The 20,636-nt window shown below is 40.2% G+C and overlaps 1 protein-coding gene and 1 pseudogene across 2 annotated transcripts in view; both read right to left on the reverse strand.

The window, feature by feature from the left end:
• On the reverse strand, positions 1 to 9,927 carry LOC140952058 (uncharacterized; annotated as a pseudogene).
• Positions 9,928 to 15,306: 5,379 nt separating this feature from the next.
• Positions 15,307 to 20,636, reverse strand: part of LOC140951825 (solute carrier family 12 member 9-like) — a 29,335-nt gene continuing 24,005 nt past the window's right edge. For both annotated transcript variants that reach the window (XM_073401178.1, XM_073401177.1), the window contains 5 exons: positions 19,886 to 19,965; positions 19,464 to 19,520; positions 18,484 to 18,544; positions 17,270 to 17,353; positions 15,307 to 16,029 (listed from right to left, as the gene is read on the reverse strand). In XM_073401178.1, the coding sequence (XP_073257279.1) occupies positions 15,968 to 16,029; positions 17,270 to 17,353; positions 18,484 to 18,544; positions 19,464 to 19,520; positions 19,886 to 19,965 (344 nt within the window). In that variant the 3' untranslated portion in view covers positions 15,307 to 15,967. The remainder of the gene's footprint in view (positions 16,030 to 17,269; positions 17,354 to 18,483; positions 18,545 to 19,463; positions 19,521 to 19,885; positions 19,966 to 20,636) is intronic.

Raw genomic sequence — 20,636 nt, forward strand, 5'->3', positions numbered from 1 at the left:
TTACTCCTTTACTTGTTCAAAATCACCTAAGGCCTAGTGAATTAAAGCTAGATTACTGTAGCTTGTTGGACCTTGTTGCAACAGAAACATGTTCAGCACCAAGCTTCTTGAGTTCGATGGCTAAAGCACGTTGCTGATACTCCTTTGCTTGTTCAAGGTTACCTAAGTCCTGGTGAATTGAAGCTAGATTACCGTAGCTTGTTGCAATAGAAACATGTTCGGCACCGAGTTTCTTGAGTTGGATGGATAAAGCACGTTGCTGATACTCCTTTGCTTGTTCAAGGTCACCTAAGTCCTTGTGAATTAAAGCTAGATTATTGTAGCTTGTTGCAACAGGAACATGTTCAGCACCACGCTTCTTGAGTTGGATGGATAAAGCACGTTGCTGATACTCCTTTGCTTGTTCAAGGTCACCTAAGTCCTGGTGAATTAAAGCTAGATTATTGTAGCTTGTTGCAACAGAAACATGTTCAGCACCAAGCTTCTTGAGTTGGATGGATAAAGCACGTTGCTGATACTCCTTTGCTTGTTCAAGGTCACCTAAGTCCTGGTGAATTGAAGCTAGATTACCATAGCTTGTTGCAATAGAAACATGTTCAGCACCACGCTTCTTGAGTTGGATGGATAAAGCGCGTTGCTGATCCTCCTTTGCTTGTTCAAGGTCACCTAAGTGCTGGTGAATTGAAGCTAGATTACCGTAGCTTGTTGCAACAGAAACATGTTCAGCACCAAGCTTCTTGAGTTCGATGGATAAAGCACGTTGCTGATACTCCTTTGCTTGTTCAAGGTCACCTAAGTCCCTGTGAATTAAAGCTAGATTATTGTAGCTTGTTGCAACAGAAACATGTTCAGCACCAAGCTTCTTGAGTTCGATGGATAAAGCACGTTGCTGATACTCCTTTGCTTGTTCAAGGTTACCTAAGTCCTGGTGAATTGAAGCTAGATTACCGTAGCTTGTTGCAACAGAAACATGTTCAGCACCACGCTTCTTGAGTTGGATGGATAAAGCACGTTGCTGATACTCCTTTGCTTGTTCAAGGTCACCTAAGTCCCTGTGAATTGAAGCTAGATTATTGTAGCTTGTTGCAACAGAAACATGTTCAGCACCAAGCTTCTTGAGTTCGATGGATAAAGCACGTTGCTGATACTCCTTTGCTTGTTCAAGGTCACCTAAGTCCTGGTGAATTGAAGCTAGATTACCGTAGCTTGTTGCAATAGAAACATGTTCAGCACCAAGCTTCTTGAGTTCGATGGATAAAGCACGTTGCTGATACTCCTTTGCTTGTTCAAGGTCACCTAAGTCCTTGTGAATTGAAGCTAGATTATTGTAGCTTGTTGCAACAGAAACGTGTTCAGCACCAAGCTTCTTGAGTTGGATGGATAAAGCACGTTGCTGATACTCCTTTGCTTGTTCAAGGTGGCCTAAGTCGTGGTAAATTTGGGCTAACTCATTGTACGCTGCTGCCACGTCGACGTTTTGGTCACCCAATAGCCTGATGCGAACATTGAGAGAGTTTTCGAAGTATGTCTTTGCCACATTAAATTCACAGTGCATTTTACATATGTCGCCAAGATTCGACAATTTTTCAGAAATGTCCTGAGCATGGACTTGAGACATATTTTCTGCCATAATGATTGTATTAACTGGCACAATAAGGGCACTTACGTGCGGAATGATGTGCATGTTGTCCATTGTTCTATTTTCGGGTGGAATTGTGACTATGAAGTTGTTAAATGACTTAACAGCTTCACTTACAACCTTGAACGTTTGATTCTCTCCATAGTCACTCATCACCCATTTCATTGCGTAGTACACAACCTGATGTACACGAATGTAGCAGCAACCATCTTCTTCTTCCTCTAAAAGAAGCAGTGAACATTTTCTGAATCTCCTACGAATGTGTTCCTTGTCCTCTTTGTCTAGTTCAAGAACGTTTATAAGGTAACTGACCGCTATGTCAACGTTTAATGGTTGTGGTGCGCACAGGGAAAGAAATTTGAATAGATATTCAAAAACCTTGTCGGATTTGATTTGTGTTTCGACAGCTAACGTTATTGCTGTAGTCATGGTGTTTGGATAAATTGGGTTGGTATCAGCAAGGGTATTCTCGGTCGTTTCTCCTTTGCCTTCTTCTAAAATCTTTAGGTATTCGTGCCAGCCAAAGTGCTTCGATGCTTTTTCCTGTCGAACGTCTTTTACAAACACAGCCGCGCCTGCTAAAGCAAGTGGCTGATAGTCTAGTTTCTGGGCAACGATTTTCCCTAGCTCGATATCGAAGACGCCAGAAAGCTTGGCCAATAAGGAAGTGGCATCGTTAGGATTCATTCCTTGGCTTACTGAAATGTGATTGATGAAAGAGCTTTTTGATGGGATGGACTTTGTATCTTGGATTGTAATTAACAACTGACCTCTTGCCCACGTCTCGGTTCCAGACTGTGATAGGTGATCATGTACAAAAGTCCGTTTAGTCACATTGTCCACCACCATTAGCCACGACGTGTAACACCCAATTTTTGCAGCAATAAGCATCTTGAGATGGGCAATCTTGTCCTCAATGTTCCAATCCTTAGAGCTCAAGGTTTGCATCACTGAATAGTCTGGGCACTTTAACTGACGAGCAAAATTGACATATGACTCCAAAAGTGAATCTTGACTGGCAGCGTTTATGGTCATCACAAAGGACGAAGTGCCTGGTATTTCTTTCTCTTCATCAAAGAATTTTTGAGCTACGAGGCCAGCTAGTTGTGATTTGCCACTTCCGGGATTCCCTGAGATATACAAATAACTCAACCTGTTTTCATTGGCCTTCTTTAGTTCCCTCAGTTGACAGGCTATTTGTGCTACTTCACTTTCACGACTTTCAATTTCGTGAGTAGGTTTAAGAGGGAGAATACAGAATGAAGGCGCTTCTTTCTGAAGCTGGTCTTCAAGAACCTGGCGCTGGTTCTCTTTTTCTTGCAGTTCTTGTTTAACATCGTTAACCTCTTTCAGAATTTCATGTAATTCGTCGGTTGGGAAAGTTTTCTGTTTTTTTATCTCATCAATTTTTACAGTAGAGAGACCAAGCGCATGAAACGCAACATGAACTTTGCCAATGGCATTCTGAAAATCCTTCTCAGGGAGACTTCCCTGTGGTATGTGGGCGAATTCCTCGTTTCTAAAATTTCTAAGATCATCCACATTTTTTCTGACTGTTGATGCAAGGTAGGGCCCGACACAATCAGAGTAAAGGATGGCGTAAAACAGCATTGTGCAATCCCATCCCACTCTGTTTCCATTTATCATGGTGGCCAAAAGATGAGTATTTCTTCTTTGATTTCCTGGAGACTCGCCGTTGAAAAAGTCCGTTCCATTTTGGGCCACATCTTTCCATTCTCCCAATGGTGTTGATTTGTATCGATTGTCCCATTCACGTTTAAAAACCTCTCTGAGGCCTTCAGCTAGGATATCAGTGGTTACATAACAAATTCTGAAGTAGTTCAGTTGTTCTTTGGTGTATTCTTTTGAAAGGGCCATGTTTGACGCAATGTTTGACGCACTGTTGAGGCTTGGAACCTTAGGGGAAATAAATTAAGGAACAAGGAACAACTTAACGAACGTTGAAGGGAAAAGAAAGACAGGATCTCTTAATATGATTAAACGAAGTAACTTTTTGTTCTAAATTGTCGTTAACTCGATCGATGTCAAGCAGTTGAAAAGCCTAATTTACTAAGCATAGCAGGCTTTCCTTGGTTGAGTCTTTTGAAACACTTTTCAATCTGTGCTAACAAGCTCAAGTGTTCACGGTGGGCCCTTAGGACGCACAATAGAATCTGAAAAATTTTTTTCAAAAACTCAATCGGTTAAAGAGTTTTTAAGGTTTGATTTTTGAATTTCCCGCCATTTTGTTACTACTTTTAGAAACAAGAAAAAGAACATTTCAAGATGCTATATCTCCTAAAGCAATTGAGGTTTTCCAATTTTTTTTCACATTTGTTTCTATCACGTCAAGTTCTTTCAAAATCATTTATTTGTTTTTCCATGAAAGTTAAATTTTTCTGTCAGTCTTGTGGCGTCATTTCCCCACGTCTAAATCTTAGACGTGTTGCAATCTGATATTTAGCCATTTCCATGATATGTCAATTGGCAAAAAAACTGGTCCGAAAAGGAGGATTTGATCTCTAGCTGCTGGTCACTAAAGCTTATTTAAGCGAAGACGGAAAGGATTTTTAAAATCTTGTAAAAATAAGCCCACTGAGGCGCTTTCCTGGTGGGAGTCATTGTAAAGTGCCAGCAACTGAAAACGTAATTATTGGGCGGCCCGTGATGGCAAAGCCCAATTATTAAAATGGAGACCGCCTCATCTGTGCAGAAAAAAAGCAAAATGGCGGACAGAACTCCCAGAAGGCTTTGCGTGTTCCATTCCTCTTCAATGGGGCCGATTTTTGCGGAGAGGGGACGGGTCATTTCAGGTTAACTGGCGAACAGATTTAGAAGTCGATTTGGAACGAACACAAAATTATTGCGTGGAGTTATTAAGCCTATATCTACGCCGAATGATTATCTAACTACAGTATTCGAAAGTCGATATTAGGGAGTTTAAGCAACAACGGACGGCGACGGCTACGGGAACAGCAATTAATGAAGTGAATTCGCGCTGCCTCAAGCTTTATCACGCTTATTCCGTCTCGTTGAATTTGTTATATGTGGGCAATTTGTTTCGGAGTTGAATTCTGAAAGTTCATGAAAAGAAAAAGAAATTTGTGGTCTTGTGTTCCCGTCCTCGACAAAACGCGAAATTAGGCACTTTCACGCTGTAGTCATGCAATGACGGCTAAGAAAAGTACAAAAAAGTGTGATGCACGTAAAAGGTGTTGTTTTGCTAATCTAACCTATTACGTTTTTGCTGTTCTCGTAGTCGTCGCCGTCTTTGTTGCTTAAACTCACTATTAGCTTGCCACAGGAGCTGCAGAAACAATACCATCCCACAATCCCCAAGGGAAAAGCTTTTCGGTCAGTATAAAACACGGACTACGGACTGCGGACTGAGTATAAAATACGGACTAGGTATAAAACGCGGACTGGAAAATACGGACTGGTTATAAGACACGGACTAGGTATAAAACGCGGACTGCGGACTGCAGACTGGGTATAAAATACGGGCTACAGACTACTTTGGTAAAAACGGTGCTAATTGTTTCTAGGTAAGGAAAAATAAGATCAAAAGATCGCTAAATAGCAAGAAACGTGAGTTAAAGTTGTAAATACTCCCATGAATTCTTGGTGGAGGTGTGCCGCCCGGTTCTCTGAATCATGAGCCAGATCAAAATGCTATTTTCTTTACCCATTTTTAGACCTTGTCTCGGTCTCTAACAATCATGAAAGGGTCAGGATCAGGGGGGTGCTCCCTTATGTAAAGGAAGGGTAGGGGTTTTGGGCCTTTTTGGTCTGGAATCGGGTATGGTTTTTCGAGGGAACTACGGGAGCATACATGAATGAACGTATTTATCGTTTCAATTGCAAATGAATAAGAACGAAATAGAAATGTGCGAATTCGAAATGCATTTGGAAAATTTTTTTGTTTTGTTTCCGCTCTAACTTGGTAATGATGACATAATTTCTGCCTAATTATACCTAACCTGTTCCAGGCTCCGAGATAGCTGGGTCCGCTGAATTGAGAAAGCGCGAACACGAAAATAAAACGGGAAAAAACTGGGGAGTCTCCCCAACTATCTGAGAACCTGGAACAGGCTAAATTAGGCCAGGTCCGAAAATAGGTATGGATTTTAGAGATCTGGTCTGAAAATGGGTGTGGAAAATAACATTTTTTGGTCTGCAATAAGGTCAGGATTCGGAGAACCGGGCACCACCCCCCACCAAGAATTCCCAGTACTACCCCCCTCCGGGGATCAGGAGCAGGGTGTAAATCGTGTCATCATAATCATCGCTTGGAATATAACGTTGGATGACTCATTTCGGTTATTATTCACGTATGTAATTAATCCCTCCCCCCTTGCCCTCCCCCCTAAATACCGCTTTTGTGCATCGCGGAATGCCCTACATTGACCTTCTCGTCTGAGTTCTTCATTCAGTCCTCATTCGGAATTGTGGTATTCGACAAGAATTTTACTGATCTGACTAACACCAATACCATTTTTTTAATTCGGTGCTTCTTATTGGTTTAAAACTGCAAATTGAAATCTCTTCTAACTCCTTCTTTTTATAAAATTCAGAGTAAAATTTCAGTTGCCTTGAGTACCGGCATAACCTTCCTTCTCCGTGGGAAGAATAGACTACGTGAACAGCCAAGGGAATGTTAAAGCTGGGACTACTGTTTTTGCTAGTCCGCTTTCCATTTCTCTCAGTTTTACCTTTCTAAAGCTGTTTTTATTTACATAGTCCGTAGTCCGCGTTTTATACCCAGTCCGTGTTTTATACTCAGTCCGGAGTCCGCGTTTTATACCTAGTCCGTATTTTATACCCAGTCCGCAGTCCGTGGTCCGCAGTCCGCAGTCCATGTTTTATACTGACCGAAAAGCTTTTTAAACCTGTTGAAAGTTAATACAAGAAGGAATACAGTATTTGTATATCGTCCCGTTAAAGAGAAACATCTTCACGTGGATAGTTAGAAGGTCTTTAAATGCAATATCGGACAGAAAAACTGAAACTTAATTTGCTTTACGAGATTTAAAGAACAGAAATTACTGTTAAAAAGGAATTTAAGCTACCAATACTGACACTGTCACATTTTGTAAGCGTAGAATGACAATACTTTTTGGAATTTCCGGTTAGATCAGATTAGTCACGCTAGTACTGTCATGTATGCTGTATAACTGGTCGCAGAGGCATGGGGGAATGGGTAGCCTGTGTACAGACCCCTCCCCACTCCCCTCAGGGAAAATCTGAGGGGAGGGGGAGGGTCTGTACACAGACTAGGGAAGGGGGTGAGTTGTGGAAATTAAATGTCCCAGTTAAAAATAATGCCAATCGCTTCTCACTTCAAAAAGCTGTCTCTATCCCATTCCACGGCCGCCGAATGAACCCCCACTATGGGGGTCTTGTTGACTTAAAATCTAAAAATTTCCACATTACAATATCTTCATGATGAGTTAACTTGCATGCAAATGAGATACACCAGGCCTCTGAAATATTGATCCGTTTCGCTTGACGCTGAAGAACTTAAAGGGTGACACACAAGCACAGTATTTACCTCAAAAACCTTATGGATTATGGATTCTGGGTTTCTTTGTCGGATCTGCAAGTTAATTCAAAAGAAGAAAACATTATATGATATGGATGGCGAATTAACACTTCTTGGTGTCTACGTGCTCCAGTGCGGAATGCGTATTGACCCGCCGCGGTTCGTCTTCGTGCATATCAATGTCTCCTTGTAGCAAAAATGAACATAACTGTTAATTGATTCTTAACCCAATTTATTGAACAATATTGAATGTAGGGAAATAGCAACAAAGATGTTTTACAAGAAAACCAATATCAACTTGCTAGCAAACTAAACCGCACAAAATTCTAAAATGACTTCCTCAGCGGAACCGGGGGGTGCGGGTGGGGGTGGGATTCATCACAATCTGGTTTAAATAACATCAGACGCTGGTGTTTTACTACCAGCAATTCGCACAAAGCGATTTGGGATGGAAGTGTGATCTTATTGAACCTAGGTACAGCGAAAACTTTAAATTTGTTTTTTAGCGTCATTGGTCGAAAAATAGCGGAAACGTGTGGAACCATTTTGTGTTGGGGTCATCCTGTACGCGAAAACGTAGACATATCCCTTACCGTATTCCTTTTGTGTTTTTTTTCCCAAAACATCCGCAGTACATTTAAGAAAGGGCCCCTTTTATGAGCAACACCATGTTCATAGAATAACACATTTTCAGCCTAATGCATTTTAAGTGTCTTACTCAGTATTGTTTTTTAATTAAGTAATGGTCCAGCTAAGAAGCAGGCAGAAAAACAATAGCCCGCGGCAATAGCGTCAGTTATTTTTCAGGCGCTAATTTCTCTAATCAAATTAAATCTGAATGCTGTGATTGGTCAATACAGCTAAAAGCGCGAAATTTGAATTTTAAAGTTGAATTAAGATAGCTTAAGACTCATTCGAACAACTTTTTATTTCGTCTATTGCTTTGTTATGTTGAAAAATATAACATATCTAAAATTTAAAAGATTTCTATGCGCCAAACCCGAGGAAGTTAAACTGATATGAAATTACACGAAGATGAGCACAGTGTTACATCAATCAGCGACGTTGGGAACAACATTTACGTCGGCTGTCACAAAAGAAATGTCAAAACCATGATCGTAAACAGCAGCAATTCACTCTCACGTGGCGAATCTGGCGAACGCGCCAATGTCGCGCGTTCATATTCGGCCACCATACAGAACAACAACAAGTACACAAAATCAAATCCAAATGTTATCTAAATGTTCTGCTTTTGGAAAAAAAAAGGGAGGTTGCCCAGATAGAAAAAATTCCTGCATGTTCGGATAATCGGGTTTCAGAAAAAGCTCTCCTACAGTTTATCTGTTTTCAAGGTTTTGATATTACTCTATAAAAATCCTTCTTACAATCTCTCTCGTCCTTGGAAAAAATAAAGGCAAGCTACAGTCGTGCTCGCTAGATCTTCCGTACCAAGAGAAACTCAAACACCAGTGACAACTATTTATGATACCTAAGCGGCTTCGGTCTCGGTATTCTCCGTCTCAGAACTCAAAGGTACAAAATGCAAACGTGTCACAAATTTCAATTCGCTCATTTTAACTTAAGGTCCACGGCGAACTTCCATTTCGCTTGATGAAGCAGTCTAGAGAGAAAAAAAATCGAATGAAAGATGGGTAAAGATACACGGAATATGGAAGTTTCGAAAGGGGCAAACACATGAATAACACATAATGCGCGCGGAGGTGCGAAAATCTATTGAATTCAGCTTACCTCAAGCTCAAGTGTTCTACATCTTTTCGAGAAATAAATTCATCCTTGTAAAAACAACAAATCTTTCGCTTTCTCCTTTTATGCCCAGCTGTACTCCAATTTCTAGTGCCACAATTATTCTGATCTCCTCCTGATCCGGCCTGACAACGAAAACAACTACGCCGGGCCCAAATTCCCACATGGCGACTCGGCATGTCGAGGACGGCAGCAAACCATGTTTAAGAGCATTTTGACGATCACTCCGATGATAAAATACAGTAAATTTGAGATAAATATTCAATAAAGAAAAAATGCAGATTTTTCACGAAGAAATTGACGAGATTTCTTCGGGTAAAAGACAAATTTCCTAACATCTCAAGTGTCACACTAAGATGGGGTCACAACAAGGTCGCGCGTGTGTTGCACGTTTTCCGCTCTAACTTTTGATTGGCGCATAGAACAATGCTGAAACTTGGCCGTGAGGTATAAGACAGGGGAATGGGGAAAATAAAGCTAAAAAAAGGTGTTTTTGTCACGTTTCTGACTGTTTTTTTGGCGATTTTTGGATTTCGGCCAATCAGAACGCTTGATTTAATTGAAATTAATGATTAAAAGTTAGCACCTTTTAATCACTTTTGCCGTTCGCCTGCCTACCTTTTACACGGACCATTACTTAAACATCATTGCCTCGCAAAACAGTTCCTTTATCTCTGCATGGTGTTGTATCTTGTCTGCACCTCAAGACAAGCACACATTACAAGGCGCAGAATAAGATATTATTCCTTGATTAACATGATTAAAATAAATGTTTGTGGCCATTCGGTTTAGCCATAGACGGTTCAGATACCCCCCGGATCTTCCGTTCGTAATACAAATATGGTAAGTAATACAGAATTCTGAAGTGGCCTTTGCTAGATTACCTGTGTACTAATTGTACACTTACTTGTGGGTCTTCTCAATGAAGACTGCTGATTTTTTCCGGAAAGAAATCAGTAAGATTTCAGCTGAGGGCCAAGAGAAAAGAGACGGACGCGGACCTGCCAGTTCGAGTCGAAAGTGAAAACAATCTAATAAGGTACTTTACCGTGTTGTGACGTCTGTAGTGTTTCGCATGTTATTATTTTAGTCAAATATGCGCATTGACCCCTAACATTCTTTTCCCCTCACTGCCCACGCAAAAGTTAACGTGATTAATGAGGAGTTAAGTGTTTGAGATGGCCACTGCCCGTATATCGTAGAGTCTAAAGTCAAAGCAACCTATATTTATCGTCCTTTTTTTGCTATGGGACAATGCTTATTGACGGGCACATAATTAATGATTATTAATGTCAAAAACTTATAAGGCGCAAATATCTATATAAATATATTCAAATGCGCCACATAGTTTTCACAACCCACCCAAAAATAATCTTGACTAAAATCTTGGACAGAATAAAATGGAACAGCAAACCCAGCATGGGAGGCTAATCCCCACCCCCCCCCCCCAAAAAAAAAAAAAAAAAATCAAGGATGAACCCGCGCAGAAAATCACTCATCACTCATCACGAGAAACGTGCCCTTGATTTGGTGGTGTTTGTAATTTCAAGACTCCAAATAAAAAACATGTATGTATGTATGTATGTATGTATGTATGTATGTATGTATGTATGTATGTATGTATGTATGTATGTATGTATGTATGTATGTATGTATGTATGTATGTATGTATGTATGTATGTATGTATGTATGTATGTATGTATGTATGTATGTATGTATGTATGTATGTATGTATGTATGTATGTATGTATGTATGTATGTATGTATGTATGTATGTATGTATGTATGTATGTATGTATGTATGTATGTATGTATGTATGTATGTATGTATGTATGTATGTATGTATGTATGTATGTATGTATGTATGTATGTATGTATGTATGTATGTATGTATGTATGTATGTATGTATGTATGTATGTATGTATGTATGTATGTATGTATGTATGTATGTATGTATGTATGTATGTATGTATGTATGTATGTATGTATGTATGTATGTATGTATGTATGTATGTATGTATGTATGTATGTATGTATGTATGTATGTATGTATGTATGTATGTATGTATGTATGTATGTATGTATGTATGTATGTATGTATGTATGTATGTATGTATGTATGTATGTATGTATGTATGTATGTATGTATGTATGTATGTATGTATGTATGTATGTATGTATGTATGTATGTATGTATGTATGTATGTATGTATGTATGTATGTATGTATGTATGTATGTATGTATGTATGTATGTATGTATGTATGTATGTATGTATGTATGTATGTATGTATGTATGTATGTATGTATGTATGTATGTATGTATGTATGTATGTATGTATGTATGTATGTATGTATGTATGTATGTATGTATGTATGTATGTATGTATGTATGTATGTATGTATGTATGTATGTATGTATGTATGTATGTATGTATGTATGTATGTATGTATGTATGTATGTATGTATGTATGTATGTATGTATGTATGTATGTATGTATGTATGTATGTATGTATGTATGTATGTATGTATGTACGGTGGCGGTGGGGGGGGGGGGGGGGGGGTGGTTGGGGAAGGGAAGGGGTATAAATTTCCAATATCTTCTTTCCAAGATTGCAGCTTGGTTGAATTCACGTTATGAGAGTCAGATCTCAAGTGTAGTTTCACGTGACTTTTGATGACAAAACAAACCCCTAAAGTTCAGACACCTATTCTCACCAACGTACTATACTGTTGAAATGATGTTGAGGTTGTGAAAGATCTTATTTAATAATAGTCGAAAACATACTTGTACTTATTTTAAATGTTGTTAGGCTTTCTGTTTAGAATTTTTTCCCCTGTTATTTTTGATAATATTTGTATGGAGAGAACGTGGATAAGGGAATTGGAAAGTTCATTTAATATGGAGAAGGGGGTGTAAAGATGTTTAGGGGATAAGGGAATTGGAAAGTTCATTTAATCTGGAGAAGGGGGTATAAAGATGTTTAGGGGATAAGAAAATTGGAAAGTTCATTTAATATGGAGAAGGGGGTATAAAGATGTTTAGGGGATAAGGGAATTGGAAAGTTCATTTAATCTGGAGAAGGGGGTATATAGATGTTTAGGGGATAAGGGAATTGGAAAATTCATTTAATCTGGAGAAGGGGGTATAAAGATGTTTAGGGGATAAGGGAATTGGAAAATTCATTTAATCTGGAGAAGGGGGTATAAAGATGTTTAGGGGATAAGGGAATTGGAAAGTTCATTTAATCTGGAGAAGGGAGTATAAAGATGTTTAGGGGATAAGGGAATTGAAAAGTTCATTTAACCTGGAGAAGGGGGTATAAAGATGTTTAGGGGATAAGGGAATTGGAAAATTCATTTAATCTGGAGAAGGGGGTACAAAGATGTTTAGGGGATAAGGGAATTGGAAAGTTCATTTAATCTGGAGAAGGGGGTATAAAGATGTTTAGGGGATAAGGGAATTGGAAAGTTCATTTAATCTGGAGAAGGGGGTATAAAGATGTTTAGGGGATAAGGGAATTGGAAAGTTCATTTAATATGGAGAAGGGGGCATAAAGATGTTTAGGGGATAAGGGAATTGGAAAATTCATTTAATCTGGAGAAGGGGGTACAAAGATGTTTAGGGGATAAGGGAATTGGAAAATTCATTTAATATGGAGAAGGGGGTATAAAGATGTTTAGGGGATAAGGGAATTGGAAAGTTCATTTAATCTGGAGAAGGGGGTATAAAGATGTTTAGGGGATAAGGGAATTGGAAAGTTCATTTAATATGGAGAAGGGGGTATAAAGATGTTTAGGGGGGCTGGTTTCGGGGGACTTAAAAAAATCGGTGAGGTCAAGGGGAAGGCGTAAAATCTGGCTATGAAACCAAGGGCCTGAATTCATGAGCCGGGCTGGCCCGCTTTGTAGAGATCTTAGCACCTCATTTAAACGCAACAAAAACCAACTATGCAATTACATGATAACCGATCTATCCACCCCGGTTAGACTGGGATCCCGGCTGGAAATTTTCCAACTAATCACGCTTGCCGGGCAGCCCGGCGAATGAACCAAACGAGAAACAGGGCAGCGGGGAACCACTGCTCATGCGCATTCTTTCTTATATCTAAAAATTGGCCCTTACGGTGAATTATATTGTCACGCAGTTTGCGCGTGAAAGCTTTGGAATTTGCCGCTTTCGTGGTTCGAATATGAGAGAATACGACTTAATCTGATTAACCCAAGGGATTTTTTAAAATAACTGTCAAGCAGTTTGCACGTAAAGATTTTGGATTTGCCACTTTAACGGTGCAACTTGTTTACGAGATCATTTTGCTCAATAAGATTTTAAGAAATAGGCTGCATTCCAAACATCTGCAATGAAATTACGCATCATTCAATGTTGAGATTAATCAGGCTAACATCAATTAGTTCCGATAAAATTGTCCATCGATCGCTTTTAATTTCTTCGTCCCCAAGGTTTTTGAGATCGTAAAAGTGGGATCAAGTACCCTGCTGGCAGAGACTTCTTTTTGGCATGTTTTTTTTACCTTGTACGAGTTGTTCGCGTGGCAGACATTCGCGTCGCTTGGCTTGGTTATGTCCGCACGTATTGCGTGCCTATTGCAACTTTGAATCGAAACAAGCGATCTCGAAAACTCTATTTGCGCGACCTCCAAATAAAAAGCTGTACGTGTTTTTTTCGGACTTAGAATTCAGTAGCCTCTTATGGTTGCCCTAGAGACTAGATCGATAGTGTCGAACTCCACTATGGGACTATTTTGGAATGGAATTTCGACCCAGTCTTTTTTTGCGCAGCCTAGTGGTAGCCAGTGAAAGAACGCGATAGCTTTCCTTAAAGAAGTCTCCAGGGGCCCGTTTCTCGAAAGGCCCGGTAACTTTTTGGACCCGAAGGCAAATCGAACCTGTTGAATGGTTGCAAAGTTCCTAGCTCACAAGCCGGCCAGTTCTGCTTCGTTAACTGATAGTTTCATTGTATCATTTTCAACATCATTGATTGATCTTGAATGCAAACACAGCGAACATAAATCAACTTTCCGGGCCCGAAAGGTTACCGGGACTTTCGAGAAACGGACCTCAGTGCAAATCGACACGAACATGACACCAACCCCTTTTTCGGCATTCAAGTACCCCAGCTATTCCACACCACTCCTCAAAACAAACCTTATTACTGACCAAAAGAGGTTAGCGCTCGGGAATCGTGTTTCCGCATATGCTGACTCCTCCCCAGACGCCTCTCGGTCGTCAGACGTCTCTCAGGTCAAGAGGAGCGCGAGGGGCGATGGGAAGGAGAAAAGATGGAAGACGACTGGCACATCCTGTTTACAAGATGGCGGATGGATTTATACAGACGGTGGTGAAATTTTGAACTTGGAACGTAGGCCGTTTCATCGGGTCTATTTGACCGGGAAGGTACCGTGCCTTCATGTGCAATGTCTCTCCCTTTCGTTTTCCTCCTTCCCATCACCCCTCGCGTTCCGTCCTCCACGGGCGATCCAAATAGACTGGGGACGAGTCAGCCGAATACCTACTGACAGTCAGTGTTTTTCAGTCTCCACGAAGCAGTAAGTAGGATCGGTCATCACGCTGTTCCGGAAATAGGCCCGAGTTAAGTGAAATCTATGTCGTCGGTCGCGTACGCGAGGATTAGAGAGATTTGGAATCATGTTCACGAAAAAAAGGGAACGTCAGATTTAGTTTGACAATTTCTCAAATTACGAAATGAATGAATGAATGAAGAAAAGAGTCATGGATGAGAGGACATCAGACGTACCCTCTTTACAATACATTTTACAATAATTCATGGACCCGACGTGGAACTTCTTACGGACCTTATGTTCGTGTCGATATAGCGAACATAGCCTGCGTGGCAGGCATTCGAAAGGGAAGGGAATGGGGATTTCTGGCGCGTCTCGCGCCCAAATTCCTTTCTCCATCGCTATCGCGAACAGTAAACAACAAGGAAAGGAAAACTTGTTGACGCGTTAAAAATTGACGTTTGCCTTTTGGCGTGGACTAGTTCCAAATCTCTCTATTGGCGCGTGGGTTCGCAATGTAAATAACAAATACCTTTGCAAAAACAACCGGTAAAGTTGCCATCGTCTTCAAATAAAGGACGCTCCAACGAATCAATTCGAGCGCAGTGGTTCTTTTTTTCACCAAAATGAAAGCAGGCAAAGGTTGGCACACTAAAGGGATACGATCTGTAATAACTCCATTCGTGAATTATTTGTATCCATTTACACGCCCTCTAGAGGCTGACAAGAAGCTTACAGAACTTTGGAGACAAACAGAAATTTGAAGAAAAAACTATCTCTTATTGAATATTATATATATTTGTACACATTTAATAAATCATTTTCGTGCGATAAAAGAATTAAGTATTATAAGAATTATTTTAGCCTAGTGTGCAGTTTTTCTCTCTAGGAAATATATAGGTCAAATCTTCTGTATTTAGTTCCCTATAAAGACAAAACGTCCAAAATAAACTTGTTAAGTTAAAATGTTTCTTTTTCTTTCTTTAATTTTCAGTTTCGTAGAGTATTCGATGTGGCTGGCAGAGTTTGCTGAATTCAAAGTAAAAGTGTAAAGTAAACTTTTCTTTTCCCCTCATACAAGAAAAAATACACAGAACGGCTTAGAGGAACGTTCCTCTTAGCATTGTATGCTGACCAGGGTTGTTTGTTGTTTCGGTCTTCAATACACATTCCTCCCCTCAAATGGAGAAGCGTTACGTGACGAAAGTGCAAATTTCAAGCGATCACTAGAGTCAGTTAAATGCGCCTACGGTGTTAAAAGAATCATTACTTTCCCCTTTTTCGGAAATCCTCGTATATTTCTTATTGGTAGGAAATTGCAAACAAGGCGTCTACCTTGCTTAGAGTTATAGATTAGTCCCACCTAAAAAACTTGCATTTGCACTTCTTCAATCGCGTCGGCGTTCTTATGACCAGTGGGAAGTGAGAGAAATAACTAAATAAATAAAATAAGCTTTATCTTATAGTTTTTTTAAATTTTAAAGTGACGTTGAAACCACTGAAGACGTCCCATATACCATCATTACAGGAGGGAGGTTGTCTGCGGAAAAAAAATCATAACATTGTCAATCATATAAACCAAAGACGAAACTTTGTTGCTGTCAGGTTTTATTTAATTTACGTTGGAAAGGCAACAGGCCGGCTATTTAAACGACGCCTGAAATAGACCACGGTTTGGACAATGAGTTAACCTGTACCAGGTTCTCGGTCAGTGAAGACTAGCGAAAAAAGCGGGCGAGCAGCGAAAAAGTGAGCGAGCGAATAATCATGGCGGTTTTCGCGATATTTTTTTCGATCCACATTCCCTACTATCTTGGAGCCTACAAGAGGCTGACAATGAGTGGGCCTCAATCTCTGTTTAGAAGTGCCTTTTTTTAATAGTATACAGCCAACTCTCTCTAAGACGGACACCTTTGGGACCGGCAATAAGTGTCCGTCTTATAGAGAGTCAAATAAAAGGAGTAAAGAAAGGCAGGGACCAACCCTAAGTGTCCGTTTTACAGAGGTGTCCGTTAAGAGAGAGTCGACTGTACAAGTGTCAGTGGCTTGCCAATAATCATAAAAAAAATATGTTTACACAGTAATTTTCAGAGAGTTATAATAACTCCTCTAGTGCGGCTAATTTAACTCCTTACGGTGGAGTTATTTTTTGGGGAGTTATTTTAACTCCAAAAAGGAGTTTAATAAACTCTTTTTCAGGAGTAAAAGTGACCCCAGATATTGAGCAGTTAAAATAGTCCCAAAAAAGGAGTTATTCTGTACCTAAAATTTTTACTCCACTTTCAGAGTTAAATTAACTCCAAAAAGAGTAAAAACAACCCATGTAAGGGGTAAAAGTAACCCCATTTCGGAGTGATTTTAACCCCAGACTGGGAGTAAACAGAACTCTTTTTCTGGAGTAAAAATGACCCCAAATTCGGAGTTAAATTAAACTCTCTCTAAGACGAACACCTTTGGGACTGGCACTAAGTGTCCGCCTTAGAGAGGTGTCCGTCTTATAGAGAGTCAAATACAAAGAAAACACGCGGCGAGCCAGAGGGAAGTATGCTTAGATGGACAAACAATTCGTTCTGTCCCAGCGGAGGAGAGCAATATGAGGCGGTTTTGTTGACAGGCTGCACACCCATCGGGACTTTTCGTGGCCTTTCAGAGCGTAGGTGGAGGTGACCGTTTTCAGAGGTTTGAATGTATTGACAGTTAAGAAGACCGTGGAAAGAAATAAGAAATGTATAAGTTTTATTTGGGGAAACAAAACCAAAAAGAACTAGTCGATGACTAACCAGAGAGGACTGAGATGTTTTGAATATATTGATGAGCCATGTTTTCTTCGTTGGGAGGATGTGGTAGGCCGGTGAGCACTACAACTAGAATGAAAGGAACAACAAAACTTCTAATTACTTAATCATTAGTCCCTTGGTCACTTTTCTCAAAAATATGGCCATTCTTCATCCGGTGTAAAAAATTAAAAAAAAAAAATAGATACAAACAAAATGTAAGTTGCCAAGAATAATCAACATACGCTGGTCATTCCAAACTGGCGAAAATTGGTGAAACACGTTCAGGTTATCAGAGTGTTACAGCATTATGCACACAATACACCTTTCCCGTATTCCGCTCCAGTGAGCAAACACAAAGAAATGTGTTCGAGGCTCAGGTGGACAATTTCATACAAATCACTGTATTTTGTCCACCCGAGCCTCGACTTTATACATTTGTTTACAAGAATGCGGGAAAGGTCCAGTATTACGCTTATAGGGCACATTCTCTATTTTCCAATTCCCCATAATACACTCTGTTTGCCCCCCAAATTTTGCATAAACCATTGTTTTTAAATGCTCCTGGGAGTATTGCATTTTCCCAAGAGCATTTTAAGACAATAAGTTATGCAAAATTTGGGGGGCAGACAGAGTGTATTATGGGGAATTGGAAAATAGTCAATACGCTCTTGAACTGCCGTCGGTTGCTCAACAGGCAATGGTTTTTCAAACGTTGAATAGCACTATCCACAGGATAAATCACTGAATAGAGAATTATCCAGCGGATAGTGCTATTCACTGTTCACCGCTTTGAACAACTGAGGCCAGATGGATAGCGCCATCCACCGGATAAGTCACTATCCAACGGATAAGTATTAGGGAAACAAATTGCGTTATCCAGTAGATAGAGATTTATCCGGAGAATAGCGGTATCCACCCTTTGAACCCGACGCCTGTTATGTAAAAGCACGAACTTAAGGTTCTTAGAAACAAACTATAAATCAACGACTTACTTTACGGGAAGAACTATGTTTTGAGGAAATCAACAGAAATCAACAGAAATGTACCCAAAGAAGAGGTAACATGGCCCCGTTCACCGCACGCCCCCCCCCCCCCCCCCCCCCCCACAACACCCTCGTTACCGATCCCATCCTTTGGCCCTCAATTGCTACAGCGACTACAAACAAAAACGCGGATTTTTGAACCGAAGAAGAAAACGAAGGGTTTTGTGAGCTTACATGCTTCTGAAGAGTGTAGTTTAATCAATTGATTCACTGTTCGGTACCAGTTAGTAGCGGGCTGTGGACGAAAATCAAAGGACAGAGATAAAAAATTTAAATATCTTAATTTCTTCAATTGCATTTTTACTTCCCAGTGACGATGTAGAGGAACCCTGTACACTTAGTGTATTTAGGAGCTAAAGCAACGACGACGGCGACGGCAGCGAAAACGTCACCAAAAAGTGAATTCGCACTATTTCAAACTTCATCGCCCTTATTCCAACTCCTTTAATTTGTCAAATGTTGGCGATTTGTTAAGGCGTTGAATTCTAAAGGAGTGTATCTAAGTTCAAAAAAGAAAAAGAAAATTGTGTTCAAGTCCTCCATAGAACAGTGAAATTAGGAAGTTTCACTTCGTAGTCGTGCAGTGACGGCAAATGAAATGTGCAAAAAAGCATGATGTACGTGCAAAGTTGTTGTTTTGTTAATCTAAACCCATTGCTTTTTGCCGTTCTCGTTGCCATCGCCGTCGTCGTTTCCTTAAGCTCCCTATTATTACTAGCGCAAGCACCTGAGGATAATCTGACAGGGTAGTCTACCGGCAAGAATCTGAAATGGCACTTGTCATTTGCGCGTCCGTCAGAACGGAGTTTACGTACACCGCGAGTTTTTGTTAAGACGTTGAAAACATGGTCCAAGAAGTGAAGGATCAACCTTCCATTCATTTGGTTGTTTAAAAGAAATGAAAGGTATGGTAAAAGTCCTTTTAAAATAATCATTCAAAAGACCCGAGACACACAACGTTTAGTCTAGCTTAGATGATGATAGATTTAGTTTCTAGGGGGGAGGAGGAGGGAAGAGAATTGAGAAACGACAAAGGGAAAAAGCGCCTTCCTGCTTCTTCCCCTAAAATCTCCTTTCCTGTAACCCCTAAGGATGGCCTGATACTCAGGTCAGGCTATGTCAAGTCAATATGACTGAAGACTGAAGTAACCTACCGCCAGGCCGTCGGCGTTTCTTGTCTGAGATAATGCTTCTTCTGTCAAATGAATCATCTATAACGGGTTGGAAAAAAGGGGAAACTTGATCAGTTCAAGGCAGCCTTTGCAGAGTACATCCACTTGGAAAATAACAAAATTCCAAAATTAAAGTGATTATCTGGAACAAGTTGCTCGAAATCCGGTTACTCCTAATCTTGAGTCAAGTACAAAACGTAGCATATGCGTTGTCATAGTAACAACTGGACCCAGAAGCAGTTTACAAAGAGGGCGATAAAGGAATAAAATTCATTTTGAGCAGTGAAATCCCTCGTTTGCTTGTCTAGCTAGGAACGTTACCTGAGCAAAGCCCTGGTTTTTACTACTCACAAAAATGAAACGAATGTCAATCAATCAAATAACCAAACAACAGCTTTTCTTACCCTGACTTCAGCTGGAATTCGAAGTTCTGCTAAAAGGCGAGCCAGCGTTTTTTGTAGCGTCTGGTGTTGATCATCGTTGTCTACAGAATGTATCGTGCAATAAATCGTGAATTATGTGCACTTGTACAGTGAATTATGGTTTCAAGAAGGTAAATTATTTCGGCAAGCTGGGTACTAATGGCGAACACTGAACACTGCAAAATTTAAACGACTGGATGAGAAGTTAGTGGTTTAATGAAACAGAATTTTTAACTGAGCCCAGAATGTTTTGCACTCGTAAGATCTGGTCTGAACAGTGATTGAGATGCAGGCGAAAAACTATATCGAAGGATAACTGTGAGAACTCCTTTTTTTCTTCATAAATACTTATTAGTGTGCAGGGTTTCAAGCGAACCAAGCGACCGGCAAGGCCACGAGAGAGACGCCGCAAAACGAGGAGTCAGCCTAAGAAGAGAAAGTGTTAATGAGCTTAAGAAAAGACGTTAATAGGTTGATTTAGCAACAGAACGGGAACGTCAGTTGAAGACGGCGTGTGCAAATCAAACAACTGGCTTGACCAATGGCAGAGCGGTAAGTTGAGCACCGGAAGTCATGTTTGGTCCTTTCCGCGCGCTTTCCCGTCGTCAATTGACGTTCACGTCCTCTTGCTAAATCAGCCTTTTAAGCGACGCACGTCAACCGGAAATACACTTCTTGCATTCTTGAGCAGTGCTTTGGCCCAAACTTTCAGGCAAATCGTCGCTAAAAGAGT

This window comes from Porites lutea, chromosome 11 (genome assembly GCF_958299795.1).
Source record: "Porites lutea chromosome 11, jaPorLute2.1, whole genome shotgun sequence".
Classification (NCBI taxonomy): domain Eukaryota; kingdom Metazoa; phylum Cnidaria; class Anthozoa; order Scleractinia; family Poritidae; genus Porites; species Porites lutea.